At 43.7% G+C, this 15,017-nt stretch overlaps 1 protein-coding gene across 2 annotated transcripts in view; it reads left to right on the top strand.

Annotated features, from left to right (window-relative positions):
• Positions 4,734-15,017, top strand: part of NTPCR (nucleoside-triphosphatase, cancer-related) — a 41,372-nt gene continuing 31,088 nt past the window's right edge. Inside the window, exons 1-3 of one of the 2 annotated variants that reach the window (XM_005698979.2) lie at positions 4,734-4,890; positions 10,243-10,405; positions 11,027-11,123. In XM_005698979.2, coding sequence (XP_005699036.1) covers positions 4,857-4,890; positions 10,243-10,405; positions 11,027-11,123 — 294 coding nt within the window. In that variant the 5' untranslated portion in view covers positions 4,734-4,856. The remainder of the gene's footprint in view (positions 4,891-10,242; positions 10,406-11,026; positions 11,124-15,017) is intronic. The other variant, XM_018042546.1, reaches the window with a different exon arrangement.

Raw genomic sequence — 15,017 nt, 5'->3', positions numbered from 1 at the left:
TAATGGAGTGGTTGCCATGCTCTCCTCCAGGGGATCTTCCCGACCCAGGGGTCAAACCCAAGTTTCTTGCATTGCAGGCGGATTCTTTACCATCTGAGCCATCAGGGAAGCCCAGTCTGATCATAGACACAGTTAAAAAAAATTGTTTATTTTAATCAGAGGCTAATTACAATATTGTAGTGGTTTTTGCCATACATTGACATGAATCAGCCATGGGCACACATGTGTTCCCATCCTGAACCCCCGCTCCCACATCCCTCCCCATCCAATCCCCCAGGGTCATCCCAGTTCACCATCCCTGAGCACCCTGTCCATGCATCAAACCTGGACCAGCAATCCACTTCACATATGATAATATACACATTTCAATGCTACCCTCCCAAATCATCCCACCCTCGCCTTCTCCCACAGAGTCCAAATAACTGTTCTTTACATCTGTGTCTCTTTTGCTGTCTCGCATATAGGGTCATCATTACCATCTTTCTAAATTCCATATATATGTGTTAGTATACTGTGTCAGTGTTTTTCTTTCTGACTTACTTCACTCTCTATAATAGGCTCCAGTTTCATCCACCTCATTAGAACTGATTCAAATGTATTCTTTTTAATGGCTGAGTAATACTCCATTGTGTATATGTACCACAGCTTTCTTATCCATCCATCTGCTGATGGACATCTAGGTTGCTTCCATGTCCTGGCTATTGTAAACAGTGCTGTGATGAACATTGGGGTACACGTGTCTTTTTCAATTCTGGTTTCCTCGGTGTGTGTGCCCAGCAGTGGGATTGCTGGGTTGTAATAGCCACACTTTTTAAGAGCACACAGCACAGCCAAGCGGTGTGCCCAGAGTATAGCCCAGGGCCAGGGACACCAACCATCGTCACAGAGATTAGAAAACTGGGCCATATATATAGCTTTCCATTGCCCCTTACTTTGAGGCAGCGCTTCTGCAAAGCTCCATTTTCCCCAACCCTATACAAGGATATAGTGCCTACAAATGTATAGTAACTGGTCAAACGAGATGAGATGTATACAAATATCCCCCAAACCTATAAACCTATGCATGTGCAAGTGTGCACACAAACACACACAACAGTTACTCCTAAGTATAGTTTTTTTGCAGGAAGAGGGATCCCTTCCAGGGCCCAAGAGTACACTCTTATCAAACACTCAGAAATGAATTGTCTAAGGAGACACTTGTGCTAACAAAGCAAGAAACCTTATTGGGAAGAGGACAGTAAGGTTAACAGCAGCGGAGTAAGGGAACCCAGGAGAACCGCTCTGCCAAGTGGTTCACATGTCAGGTTTTATGGTGATAGGATTAGTTTCCAGGCTGTCTCTGGCCAACCATTCTGACTCAAGGTCCCTCCTGGTGGCGTGAGCATCACTCGCTCGAGATGCATTCCAGCCAGGATTCTGGGAGGACATATGGACTGGCATCGCCTGTTTCCTTTCGACCTTTCCTGAATTCTTCTGGTTGGTGGTGGCTTTTTAGTTCTATGTTTTTCACCAGGACCATCTTTTGTAAAATAATCCACGCAAGTGGTTACTGTGGTGCCTGGCCAAGGTCAGTGGTTTCAGTCAGTGTTTCCCCTAACAAGTCTGTACTGACATAATTTAAACTTGGCTTCCCAGGTGGTGCTAGTGGTAAAGAACTCGCCTGCCAATGCAGGAGACATAAGAGACGTGGGTTCGATCCCTGAGTTGGGAAGATTCCCATGGCAACTCACTCCAGTATTCTTGCTTTGAGGGCTACAGTCCATAGGGTCACAAAGAGTTGGACACAACTGAAGCGACTTAATATACACACAATTTAAACTTGGATTATGTCCTCAGTACAGAAAACAGAACCAACTATGGGTACTGCAGATGTAAAAATATGAAAGTGGGGAAAAGACATGTGAATCTGTTTTGCCAGCCTGGCATTCATTTGCCCCTGTGGAAATAGTGCCTAAATTCTCCTTTAGGGAGCATCCCTCCCTCAGGCCTGGTCTCTGGCATTGAAAGGGGAAGATCACCCCCCTCTCCAGGGGAGCACTTGACCCAAGTCTGACCAGTAAGATCACTCCATCTCCCTGGCTGTGACTGGCTCCAGAAATCATGACTCAAGCTAGGCTGGTCACACAGAAACACATGGCTTTTATTTCACCTATATCTCCTTCTAACCACCTCACTCCCTGCCACTTCAGATTGTGGACAGCCACCCACTATAGTGGTGACTGGCACAGAGGCACAAAGGGATAGGGGACCTAAGAGGTGTCCCCTTTTGCTCTCTGCAGTTGCCTCTTACTCATCCTCCAAGCAGGCTCACAGTCACTGGACTGGGAAGGCTTTTCTCATCCTCCTGGCCCCTCACCAGCGCTCACTCAGCCTCCGCTACAGCACCCCACGATTGTGACAGCCCGAGGCCTCTGCTGCTGCTAAGCTGCTTCAGTCGTGTCCGATTCTGTGCGACCCCATAGGCAGCAGCCCACCAGACTCTCCCGTCCCTGGGATTCTCCAGGCAAGAACACTGGAGTGGGTTGCCATTGCCTTCTCCAATGCATGAGAGTGAAAAGTGAAAGTGAAGTCGCTCAGTCATGTCTAAGACTCTTAGCGACCCCATGGACTACAGCCTACCAGGCTCCTCCGTCCATGAAATCTTCAAGGCAAGAGTACTGAAGTGGGTTGCCATTGCCTTCTCCGGAGGGTCTTCTCTAGCCAACCAATTAAAAATTCCTCAAAAGGCAAGAATCTAAAGGAGCTCTTCTTATTCATGTCTTTATACACCACAGATAGCACAGACCGCGTGGCATGTACATCCCTTACTGTGTGCCAGGAACTGTTTTAGGTGCTTGGATGCAGCAATAGAGAAAACAGTCTCTGGAACTGTAGAGACTTCAGATGTATGCTTACTAACTGCTTTAATAAACAGCTGTACTACATTCTATCAAAAGCGAGCCGGCACCCAGGTCCTGCAGGAAGAAAGAACTGGAATCACCTGTTCCTTAGGTAATTATACCCTGGTTGGATAGTAAGCAAAAGTTAAGATGCAGCACAGTAGTTTAATAATCTATTTATTTAAAAATGGGTGACTAATCATGTTTGCCTTTTTGTTCTTAATTTCTAAGATAAGGTATTTCATTGGTTGTGATTGATGTGTAACCCACAAAGAAAACTGTACAAATCAAAGACTCAGATCAATTAATTATTATTATTAATTGATGTCCGTTTAGTGCAGATATCCATGTAAACTGCCCAAACAAATAGATTTGATGGAAAAAGAACATCCAACTTCGGAAGAATTTTTTTTTTATTCTGAAATATCAGTCCTCTACATCTAGTCTACCTAAACTGAGGTCTGCTGGTGGCTACCAGAATTCCAGGCATAACTTCAAAATATAATAATCCATCTCCTGGTGAACCTTGCAAACACAAACTGCTTCAGTGATGGAAATCCTACATAATTAGCACTTTAAAATAGCTGTTTTTATAAAAAGAAGATCATACATACTACAGTGTACATATTTTTTTGTTTTGGAAACTACTCTGTGGGCTTACTTGACTGTATTTGCTGTTCTTGACTCCAGTTTGCGATGGAGGTGAAAGAAATCTGGGTGGAAGGCCCTACCTGACCAGTGATGCAGCGTTATAAATGTCGCAGAAGTAATGGTGACAACTCGACTGAACAAATCTGACTTTTACATGATTCCTTTTCAAACAGTAAGAAATGGAGGTCATCTGACTGATGAATAACCAGGCTAAGAGGAGCTCTGGAAGTCCTGTGTGTGCCCACACAATTAAGATGAGCACTCAGTGAAACTGCTTTCCCAGACAGGATGAAGGATGATCGATCACGAAACAAACTGTACATATATTACACTGAAAGGGCTTACAGGTAACTCTGGCCCAAGGCCACCGCCATTTCGTTTCGCAGGATCAAACCCCTCAAGGGGTTAACTGAGCGGGGAAAACCAGTTAATGCTTTGCACAGGAAGATCCTCCGGCTGGGTCTAGCGTTGGTTTACATTTATGAGACGGTAGCAAGAGGGGGAAATTGTTCTTTGTATGCACGATTGAAGACGCGACTATAGAAACTGCCGGGGAGTTTCAACAATTTCAGAACTATCCAGATGCTCAGGGCTCGCCCAAGATCAATCACTCCGAATCTCGGGAGTTGGAGCCCACCCATTTTTTAACCAGGTAATACCACATTGCAGCGGTGGCTGACAACACTGGGTTAAGTGAAGTCGCTCAGTCGTGTCCGACTCTTTGCGACCCCATGGACTGTAGCCTATCAGGCTCCTCCGTCCATGGGGGGTTTTTCAGGCAAGATTACTGGAGTGGACTGCCACAACACTGGGTAAGTAGTTCCAATTGGAAGCAAATCCTCTTTCTTTTGGGAAGGCTTCTAGGACCCAAACTTCTTTCAGGAGGTCTCTCCCCGCAGCCTGGGGAAATTTCAGCTCCCAGGTTCGGTCCCAGAGCTTCGTAAACGGCGCTCAGCTGAGCAGCACTGGTTTAGTAAAAGGCTTTTAAGGACACCTCCTCGCAAACACCCTACCTAAGTCCAACACGGAGACTGAAGCACACAGACCCAGGGAAGACCACACTAACCACCCTTGCGTCACCGAACGGTGGTCTCGGCGAGGAACGTAGGGGGAGCGGAGGGCGCAAGCGCAGAGGGCGCAAGCGCAGACCGACGCCGAGCGCAGAGGGCGCATGCGCGGCCTTACGGCGCGTTGCTTCCGGCCGGCGGAGGAGGGGACTGCAGCCCTGGGGGGCGGACCCTGGGTCGCGACCTCTGCCCCGTACCCGGCTGGGCGACTTCGACCCCACCCCTACCCGGGCCGTGACCCCCACCCGAGCCTACCCGTATGGCCCGGCACGTGTTCCTGACTGGGCCCCCAGGTAATCTTGCACGTGTCCGCACCCTCCACGAGGCCGAGGGGTGGGCGTGGGGGGCGCGTGGGGTTGCGGCAGCCCGTGCTCTCCGCCTCTAAAATTCCAGGTGTTAAGTTACAGGCTTGGTGGTCAGAAGCCTGCGTTTCCTTTCCCGGAAAATGTGATTGAGTCCATAAGGAAAATGAAATGAAGCCAACTTCAGGAGGGCGAGACCAGCTTGTGATGGGATAGCATCTGGGCTTCCGTATTAAGGTGTTACGTAGGATCAAAGGCAGAAGTGTTACTACCCGTGGTAGCTCAGACGGTAAATAATTCGCCTGCAATGTGGGAGACCCGGGTTCGATCCCTGGGTGGGGAAGATTCCCTGGAGGAAGGCGTGGCAACCCATTCCAGTATTTTTGCCCGGAGAATCCCGTGGTGGAGGAGCCTGGTGGGCTACAGTCTGTGGGGTCGCAAAGAGTTGGACAGGTCTGAGCGACTAACACTTTGAAGTTGTGATGTGCACAGGCCATATTTCAGGATCTCTGCCACCACCGAAGTGTCTGATTTCTGTCGAAAGCCACACGCGCCTGCATTTATCATGAAAGAGTGGAATTCCGGTTGCAGGATAGTACAACCGTGTTCCCTATCCACCTTCACTGACGGCCCCACCCCACCCCAATTTCCTGCATGAGTGAGGTCGCAGGTTGAGAGCCTTTGTACCCCAACACAGGGGGTCTGGGTACTGGGCACCCCCACCCAGACCCTACCTTGGTGCCTGGTCCCTTCTAATGCAAATCCCTCCAACCTTAGGCTGTGAAGGTCTCATCTTTGAAAGGAGGTAGTATGAGAGACTGGTGGAACAGATCGATGCCTTTTAAGCCAAGATGCTGCACATAGTTAAGGCGTTACTAAAAGAAGAGGCAGGAAGGTTGTGGCAGCATCAGATTAAGTTAGCATCATACAGATTAAGAGAGAACAGCCACAAAAAAAGATGGGTTTTGAGTGCAGAAAGTGATTCTTTAGCTTCTTCGCAGTTTCAGATTAGCTGTGCATTCAGATATCAACCATTGTAACCCCAGCCCTGAAATTCTCTTTCACCTTTTTTTTAGTGAGCATCTTTAGCTTTTAGGACCAAAGGCTAACTTAATGTTGCAGATTCTGGAATTTTATATTTATAGGGCAATGGGGGAGTGATGAGGAGGAGGGTATTCTGAGAAATTTCTAATATCCAGAGGTACTCCTTAATATTGTAAAAGAATGCCTTCTAAAAGTTGATTTGTCAGTCCTTTATTTGAAACTTTATTTGAAAATTTTCTCAGCAGCCTGGCCCCAAGACATCTATGTGTTTCATAACAGAGGTGGCTTATTTTTATGATTGTACCTACCTGAGTCCCGGAGGTGGGTGAGGACAGAAGCCAGCCAGGGCAATACTGGTTCTTCTTTCTATTTCCTTCTTTATAAAAGTTTTATATGCATACACATGATTGAAAGACTCAGTGCTACAGTGTAGCTTTCTTAAGCCTGGCCTTAAACCCACTAACTTTCTCTTCCTCCCAGTTTTCCCAAAGCAGTTATACTCTAATTTTAATTAGCTCATTGGTCAGTGTTGATGGTATTTTGACTATAAAAGTAAACCACAGAAGAGCCATGGAGCCGAGAGTATCTATAATGTATTTTCCCTTTATGCCCAACATTTCCCCCCCACCTCTTTGGAGTTTTCTAATGTCTTTTTTCATTGACTTAGTATCTTTCTATCACTAACCCAATCCCAAACTCTGCCTGCTGTCTGAACCTCTACATGTTCAGATATCAGGTATCTTCTCAGAGATACTCATATACACTCTCAGGGCCCCACTCATGTGTCCTTCACACTTAACATTTCCCCCCCAACTTCCAGCTGTACAGCCTGTGACCCTGGAGGGCCTTCTCTGACCCCTGGAGCCCACCTCTGCCTGCACACAGGGCAGGCCTGAAGGGCCCGGGAATTCCTGTCCCCTGAAGCAGCCTTGACCCTTGACAGTTGGAAGTCTTCCTCACTCATCACACAAGAGAACTCTGAATCCAAAGCTGTCTCCTAGGATTTCTCAGTGGGATTAAACTACCCTCTGATAACTTGTTTGATAATGCAGTCACCTCCCCACCAGTGTGTTATCTTCGGGTGTTGCTTCCCAAATTAAACAGCCTGCACATGAGTCTTTATTTCACGGTCCACTGTATAGGAGAACCAGAACCAAAATAATTCTGGGGTTTCCAACCTGTTCTTTGTGAATATGGTGTGGGTCTTTGTGTTTCGGGTCTCCTTCCTACAGGTCACTTCTTAGCCAGTGTAGCTAGCACTAGGGTAGTTAAATTAACAGAGATTAAAAATTAGCTGAAAAATTTCTAGAGCTGAAGAGGAAAAAAGGGACTAGAGCCAAATGCCTCCTTTTGGCTTAAATCTTCTCCCTAACAGATCAGACCCACGATATTCCCTTTTATTACAGCTGTTCCATTTTGTCTTTGCATAATGTAAATAGCTTTGCTTTTTTTTTAAATTAAGAGTATTCACTGTAAGACCAAAAAAAAAAAATCTAGAAAGTTATAAAGAAGAAATTGAAAGTCCCTTGGATTTACAACAATACAGAAACAAAGACTATAAATCTTTCTGTTCTTCTCAACATTTTCTTCTGGAAACACCTATCTACTTCACTTTGTTTTTTTTTTTGAAATATAGTTGATTTACAGTATTCTGTGAGTTTCATGTGTATAAGAGTGATTCACAGTTTTTCAAGATTCTGTTTATAGGTATCATAAAATATTGGCTGTATACAATATATCCGTGTAGCTCATTTGTTTCATACGTAGTAGTTTGTGCCTCTTAACCTCCCCATCATACCCCTTCCCTCTGCCCACTGGTAACCACTAGTTTGTTCTCTCTGTCTGTGAGTCTGTTTCTTTTTTATTATATAAAACTAGTTTGTTCCATTTTTTAGATTCCATATATAAGTGATACCACACAGTGTTTGTCTTTCTCTGCCTGAATTTTCACTAATCATAATACCCTCCAGGCCCATCCATGATGTTGCAGATGGCAAAATTTCATTCTTTTTTTTTTACAATTGAATAGTATTTCATTGTATTGTATACCATATCTTTGTCCATTCATCTCTTATGGAAACTTAGGTTGCTCCCATATCTTGTAAATAATGCTGTTATGAACATTTGGGGGTACATTTATCTTTTCAAAATAGTGTTTTCGTTTTCTTTGGATATGTACCCAGGAGTGGAATTTCTGGATCATATGATAGTTCTGTTTTTAGTTTTTTGAGGAACCTCTATACTGTTTTCCATAGTGGCTGCACCAGTTTACATGTAACAGCGTACGAGGTTCCCTTTTCTCCACATCTTTGCCAATGTTTGTTATTTGTGGTCTTTCAAAAAAAAAAAGTAATGGAATACTACTGTATATTTCTGCTGTTTCTTAACCTGCTTTTTCTCCACATATTATTTTCATATGTTGTGGTCTGTTTTCCATGCTAAGCAGTAAGCTCTTTCCAGAGGTAAACAGTGTTCTCTAATGGTTGCATGAGATTCCTGTGGGTTTATGTCATTATACACATTATACCATAATTTAACAATCTGTTATAAATCAACATTAAGTTGTTTCAGAGAGTCCCAAATTACACATCAACAGAGGCCATTTGCCTGTGTTAAGCGGATTCTTCCATGCCTTCCCTAAAGCAGCAGTTACTGAGGGACAGAGGTTGGGGTTACATTGTCTCCTAGTGCCATGAGCGTGGGCTGCTGTTCATGTTTCAAAAGGCCATTGTTAGTTAGGGTGAAATTTGCAGGAAGAATGAACTAAATGAGAATAACATCGTATTTTATTTCAAGTAAGCTTCAAAAGCTCCTTAGGGAACCCTGATGACCCTGCATGGGCAGCCCTAGGAATAATATGATTTGCAACCCTGTCGTGTCACATAATAGCTGTGTTGCAGACTTGGTTTCCCGTTTTGGGGTAATTATGATGCCACTGACTTATCTATATGAGACCAAGGTTCATATGAAATAAACAAAGTCATGGTGGCAGATGAAGGCCCCTGTGAAGCTGTATGCTCTCTCTCAGTTGTCTGACCGTGGGTAAGTTGCCTGTCCTCTCTGCTTCAGTCTCTTCTTCTGTAAAATAGGGACAAGGGTGGCAACTGCTTCAGAGGGCGATTGAGAAGAATTAAGCAAGAAAATGCTTGTGAGGCATGCGAGACCAGGGCCTGGCTCCACAGTGTCAGTGAGTAGTAGCATTAAATAGTATTTAACTTGTAAGCACCCAAGGGTTAATCAGAGTAGTCCATGGGCCAGGCTGGGAGGAAAGGAAGGGGTCCTGGGTGGCAAGGATGAGTGGGTGGAGGTGCATAGGTTATAATTTGGGAAGAGATTGGGGGCAAATTAAAGGAATACTTGGGAATATTCTAGAAGGTGATGGAGATCAAAGCAGTCAATCCTAAAGGAAATCAGTCCTGAATAGTCATTGGAAGGACTGATGCTGAAGCTGAAACTCCAATACTTTGGCCACCTGATGCAAAGAACTGAATCGTGGGAAAAGACCCTGATGCTGGAAAAGATTGAAGATGGAGGAGAAGGGGATGACAGAGGATGAGATGGTTGGATGACATCATCAACTTGATGGACACGAATTTGAGCAAGCTCTGGGAGTTGGTGATGGACAGAAAAGCCTGGCGTGCTGCAGTCCATGGGGTCACAAAGAGTCGGACACGACTGAGCAACTGAGCTAAACTGAACTGAACTGAGGAGGTGATGGAAGGCATGGCCAACCTGATGGAATTGCTCCTCTGGAAAAAGTTGAAAAATTGCCATTTCTAGCAGTGTTGGAGGTATCCAAGCGTCCCGTTTTGGGGAGCCATACATTGTACATCCAAGGAGAAATGAAGGGATGTTCCCACTGTTAAACATAGGTTCAGAGTGCCTTGAAATCCTAACTTAAAGCATCTAGCCTTTGCCTGAAGCTTGACCAGCTTTACTTTCTAGGTGGAAAAGTTTGCTCCCTCAAGAAGAGTAAACTGAGGAGAAAACAAAAGCTTGTCTTGTTGGATGCAAATTGCACTTGAAATTATCATCAGAAAACCACTCAGTTGGTTCTCCGATTATGTATGTGACAAAACTAATAATGTCTCAGAATTTAAAAATAAACTTCAGTGTACCATTCACATTTTTATTATGCTTGTTTTCTGCTTGAAATGGAAAAGTTTTAACACCTGGAGCAATCAAAGGTAAGTGAAGTTAATATTCATAAAAGCTGTTTGAAGCCCATGTCTCTCCTGGTTGCTGTGCTCCAACAAGGCAGTGGTTCCTGACGGGCTTTTTTTTTTTTTTTTCCTCTAGGAGTTGGCAAAACAACACTGATCCAGAAAGCCACTGAAGTTTTAAAGTCCTCTGGCGTGCCTGTCGATGGGTTTTATACAGAAGAAGTCAGACAGGGAGGAAGAAGAATAGGGTTTGATGTTGTCACGTTGTCTGGCATCCGAGGACCTTTATCCAGAATTGGGTACTGCAGCTTCATTTCCGAAGTGTTTTTTTTCTTTTTGACCATGCCTCAGGGCATGCAGGGTCTTAATTCCCCGACTAAGAGATCAAACCTATGCCCCCTGCATTGGAAGGGCAGAATCTTGACCACTGGACCACCAGGGACGTCCCTCTGTGGTGTTTTATTCTTCTGGGGCCCAGGGCTGAGCCAGGTGGTCCCTTCTGTCTTAAAGAATCTTGAGCCTTTATGGCTTTCTTGACATCAAAGAAAACAGAGGTTGAAGTCATCATATGAAACCCAAGGTTGAAAATACCATATTTCAGTGCAGACTTATTCCACTGAATAGTAAGCTCTTCTCACTTGGTGCCTTGTGGCCCTGTTTCTGTCGCTCTTCTAAGATAGGTGACACGCCAGCTTCTTGGAGGCAACTGCCAGGCTGTGGGTAGTGGTGTGCACCTGTTAGCCCTGTTCCCAGGAGAGAAGGAGGAATCAGATCAGCGTTGCTCACTGCCGCTCTCTGTGTAGGTGATTTTTAAGGATGGTTTAGCACATGGAGAAGGCCAGAGGCTCAGTGGAGCAGCTAAAAATCAGAAGTCAGTACTGGGGTCTCTCAATGAGGGATGTACTATCTTTTTCTTTCAGGTCAGAGCCTCTGCCTGGAAAGCGTGAGTGCCGTGTAGGGCAGTACGTGGTGGATCTGACGTCCTTTGAGCAGCTGGCGCTCCCAGTCTTGAGGAATGTGAGTGTGTCTTTCTGCTTTTGAAGCCCTGCTGTTCTTAGTTCCTTGTGGGAATTGCTAGCCCTGGGAACAGAGTGGCTTTTGCTCTACTGAGACGTCAGTTTTGTGTTTTATAACTTAAAAGTCTTCAAGTGATTGCGCTTACGTAATTTACCGTCACTCTGAACTACAAGTAAATTCCTTGTCACAGAAATTCAGTACATGTAAGACTTTATACCGGGTGGGCTTTGATGCCAAGCTTCCACAGTCCCCAAAGAGAAGTCTTTCCTCTGATCTTCCCCTTGTTTATATTTTAACCCTATCTTCACACCACAACAAATAAATATTTAGGAAGGTAAAATGTCATTATATGAACGTAATGGTAAGAGCTTAATACATTACATCACTGTATTACCTGTTATTATTTTTTTTTAAAAACAGCATTATTGAGGTATGGGCTTCCCAGGGGGCTCAGCATAAAAAATCTGCCTGCCAAAGCAGGAAACGTAGGAGACACAGGTTCAATCCCTGCATGGGGAAGATCTCCGGAAGCAGGAAATGGCAACCCGCTCTAGTATTCTTGCCTGGAGAATCCCATGGGCTGAGGATCCTGGTGGGCTACAGTCCATAGGGGTCACAAAGAACTGGACATGACTGAGCAACTGAGCACATTTTGAGATATAATTCACATACTGTACAATTCACCCATTTAAAATTTACAGTTCAGTTTTTTTCTCATATACTTATGGGATTGTGCAATCAACTATCACAGCCCAATTTCTGAACATTTTTGCCAAAGAAACCCCATTCCCGTAAGCAATCTCCATTCCTGTGTCTCTGCTGTTCTTTGCAACCACTATCCTACTTTTTTGTCTGCAGCTTTGGCTATTCTGAATGTTTTCTGAGAAGGAAATAATAGAGTATGTGGTCTTTTGTGACCAGCTTATTTTATTTAGCGTAATGCTTACGGGGTTTGTCCATATCACAGTGTATATCAGTACCTTGTCCCTTTTATGGCTGTATAATATTGCATTGCATAGCTACACCACAGATACTTTATCTGTTCTTCAGCTAATGAGCATTTGGATATGTTTCTGCTTTTTGCTATTATGAATGATGCTGCTCTGAACATTTATGTACAAGTTTCGCTGTAGACATCTGTTTTAGTTCTCTTGGGTATATACCTACAAGTGGAAATGCTGGGTCATGAGGTAATAATTATATATATAACTTTTTGAGAAATCACTAGTGTTTTCCAAACCAGCAGTGCTGTTTTACATTCCCACCTGCAATGAATGAAGGTTTCATTTTCTCTATAGCCTTGCAACTACTGTCTCTTTCTAATTAGGTACAGTCTAGTAGGTGTGACGCAGTATCGCATTGTGGTTCTGATATGCGCTTCCCTGTTGATCTCTGATGTTGAGCATCTTTTCACGTACTTATTGGACATTTGTATATTTTCTTTGGAGAAATGTCTTTTTCTTTGGCCCATTTTTTAGTTGCTTCAGTTGTCTTTTTATTACTGAGTTGTAAGATTTCTGTGTGAGTTCTGGATACCAGTCTGTTTTCAGATAACTGATTTGCTGGTATACGGTTGACTCTGTATCTGTGCATTCCACATCTGTGGTTGTGGAAGACAAACTGCTGTGCCATTTCATATGAGGGATTTGAGCATCCTTGGATTTGGTGTATGTGGGTGGGCCCTGGAACTGGTCTCTCTTGGATACCAAGGGACACCTGTATTTATCTTCTCTGTAGTTGTCTTTACTTTCTAGATGTGATGACACAAATGATTTTATATTTGAAAAGCCTAGTCCGTCTTATTTTTCTTATGTTGTTTGTGCTTGTGGCGTTTTACCAAAGAAGGCTTTGCCTGATGCTGTTTGATGGAGATTTATTTCCATCTGTTCTTCCAAGAACTTTATAGCTTTACTAATGCATTTAGGTCTGTGGTCTACTTTGAATTGGTTTTTGTGTATGGCGTAAGGTATGGATTAAAAGTCATTCTTTTGCATGTACATATCTAGTTGTTTCAGAACTATTTGTTGAAAAGACTTCTTTCTCCATTTAATTATACTGACACTCTTTTACAAATCAGTTCAGTTCTGTTTTCAATTCTATTCAGTTTATCCTCATGTCACTTCCATCTGTTCTTATATAAGAATGACAGTGTTTGATCTCTGAAGCTAGGATGTGGATAGAGGTTGTGTTGGGTATGTCAATCAGTTTGGGGAGTATTGCCCTCTTGGTGGTGGTTAGTCACTAAGCCATGTCTGATTCTTGGAATCCCATGGACTGTATCCTGTCAGGCTCCTCTGTCCTTAAGGATTCTCCAGGCAAGAATACTGCAGTGGGTTGCCATTTCCTTCTCCAGAGGATCTTTCCAACCCTGGGTCTCCTGCATTGCAGGCAGATTCTTTACTGACTGAGCTGTGAGGGAAGCCCCATTGCCATCTTAACAATATTGAATCTTTTGACCCATGCACATGACTTATCTTCATATTTACTTAGACTGTCTTTGATTTTGTTCAGTCACATTGTTCTGAGGTTTCCAGCATACAAGTCTTACACTTCTTTTTAAAAAATTTATACCTTTTTGTAAAAGTTTCCCAATTTTATTGTTAGAATGTTCATTACTAATGTATCCTGCAACCTAGGCTGACTAATAGTTCTAATAGTTCTTTAGTGCATTTCTTAGAATTTTCTATTTACAAAATGATATCATCTGCAAATGGGGAAAATTTTACTTCTTCCTATTTGTTTTGGATGCCTTTTATTTTTTCTTTCCTAATTGCCTCAGCCAGAAGCTCAATTTGGTGAGTTTGCGAAGAATTGGTATTAATAATTTTTTCTTGGAATGTTTGCTGGAATTCACTAGTAAGGCCATGTGGGCCTAGGTTTTTCTTCACGGGAAGCTTTCTAATTATGAATTCAATTTCTTCACTTATTATACATCTGCTGGTTTTTTTTATTTCATGCTGAATTAGTTGTGGTAATTGTGTGTCTGTTAGTAATTTATTTGTCCATGTTGTTAGATAGTAAGTTACTTACTTTGGCATACAGTTGTTCGTATATTCCCCTATAATCCTTTTTACTTTGTAAAATCTGTTAATATTTTCCCTTCTTTCATGCATTTTAACTGTTGTCTCTTTTTGGACTTAATAACCAAAGGTTTGTCAGTTTAGTTGATCTTTTCAAAGAACCAACTTTTGGCTTTATAGATTGTGTATTGTTTTCTGCATTTATTCATCAAATATTTATCAAATCCTTGATAAATAGTCATGAGCAAAACATGTTTCTACTCTCTCAAAACTCTCATTCTAGTGGGAGATGTAGATATTAAGCAAATAAATGGATAATTGTCATAAATGCTGCCAAGAAAAACAAACGGAGTGCTGTGTGAGAGATGAGAGGAGCTGACTTTAGGTCTGGTGACCGGGAAAGAGCTCTGGGGTGGCGGCATTTGGATGGAATGAAAAGGTGAGAAGGGCGCCATCACTTGTGGGAGAGAATAGCGGGGTGTTTCGTGGAGGTCTGGGGAGAGCCTTGTGGGTGACAGGAGCAGAGACACCGAGGCCTCGGGGCCCTGGGCAGGAGCAGGTGGGGAAGGAGGGATGCTTGCTGAGGTGGGCGGAGTCACTCCATGCGAGGTTTTGGTGGGCCATATTAAGGAATATGGGTTTTATATCATCTGTTATCGACGTACAACTTTGATGTACTTTTGTGAAAATCGAATAGTGTGGACCTGTCTCGAGAGGCGGTTCTTTATCAACTCTGTGCTGTGTGGCCTTCCTGCAGCCTGTCCTCCTCATCCTCCCGCACACGGCTCAGCCTGCCCCCCATGTGCCAGCCTTCTGCCCTTGTCACTTGCCATTTCTGTGGTCAGTGGGCTCTTCGTATCTTGGCTTCTCTGCT

Source organism: Capra hircus, chromosome 28, assembly GCF_001704415.2.
Source record: "Capra hircus breed San Clemente chromosome 28, ASM170441v1, whole genome shotgun sequence".
In the NCBI taxonomy this organism is placed as follows: Eukaryota; Metazoa; Chordata; class Mammalia; order Artiodactyla; family Bovidae; genus Capra; species Capra hircus.
This window is presented reverse-complemented; position numbering and strand designations above follow the sequence as displayed.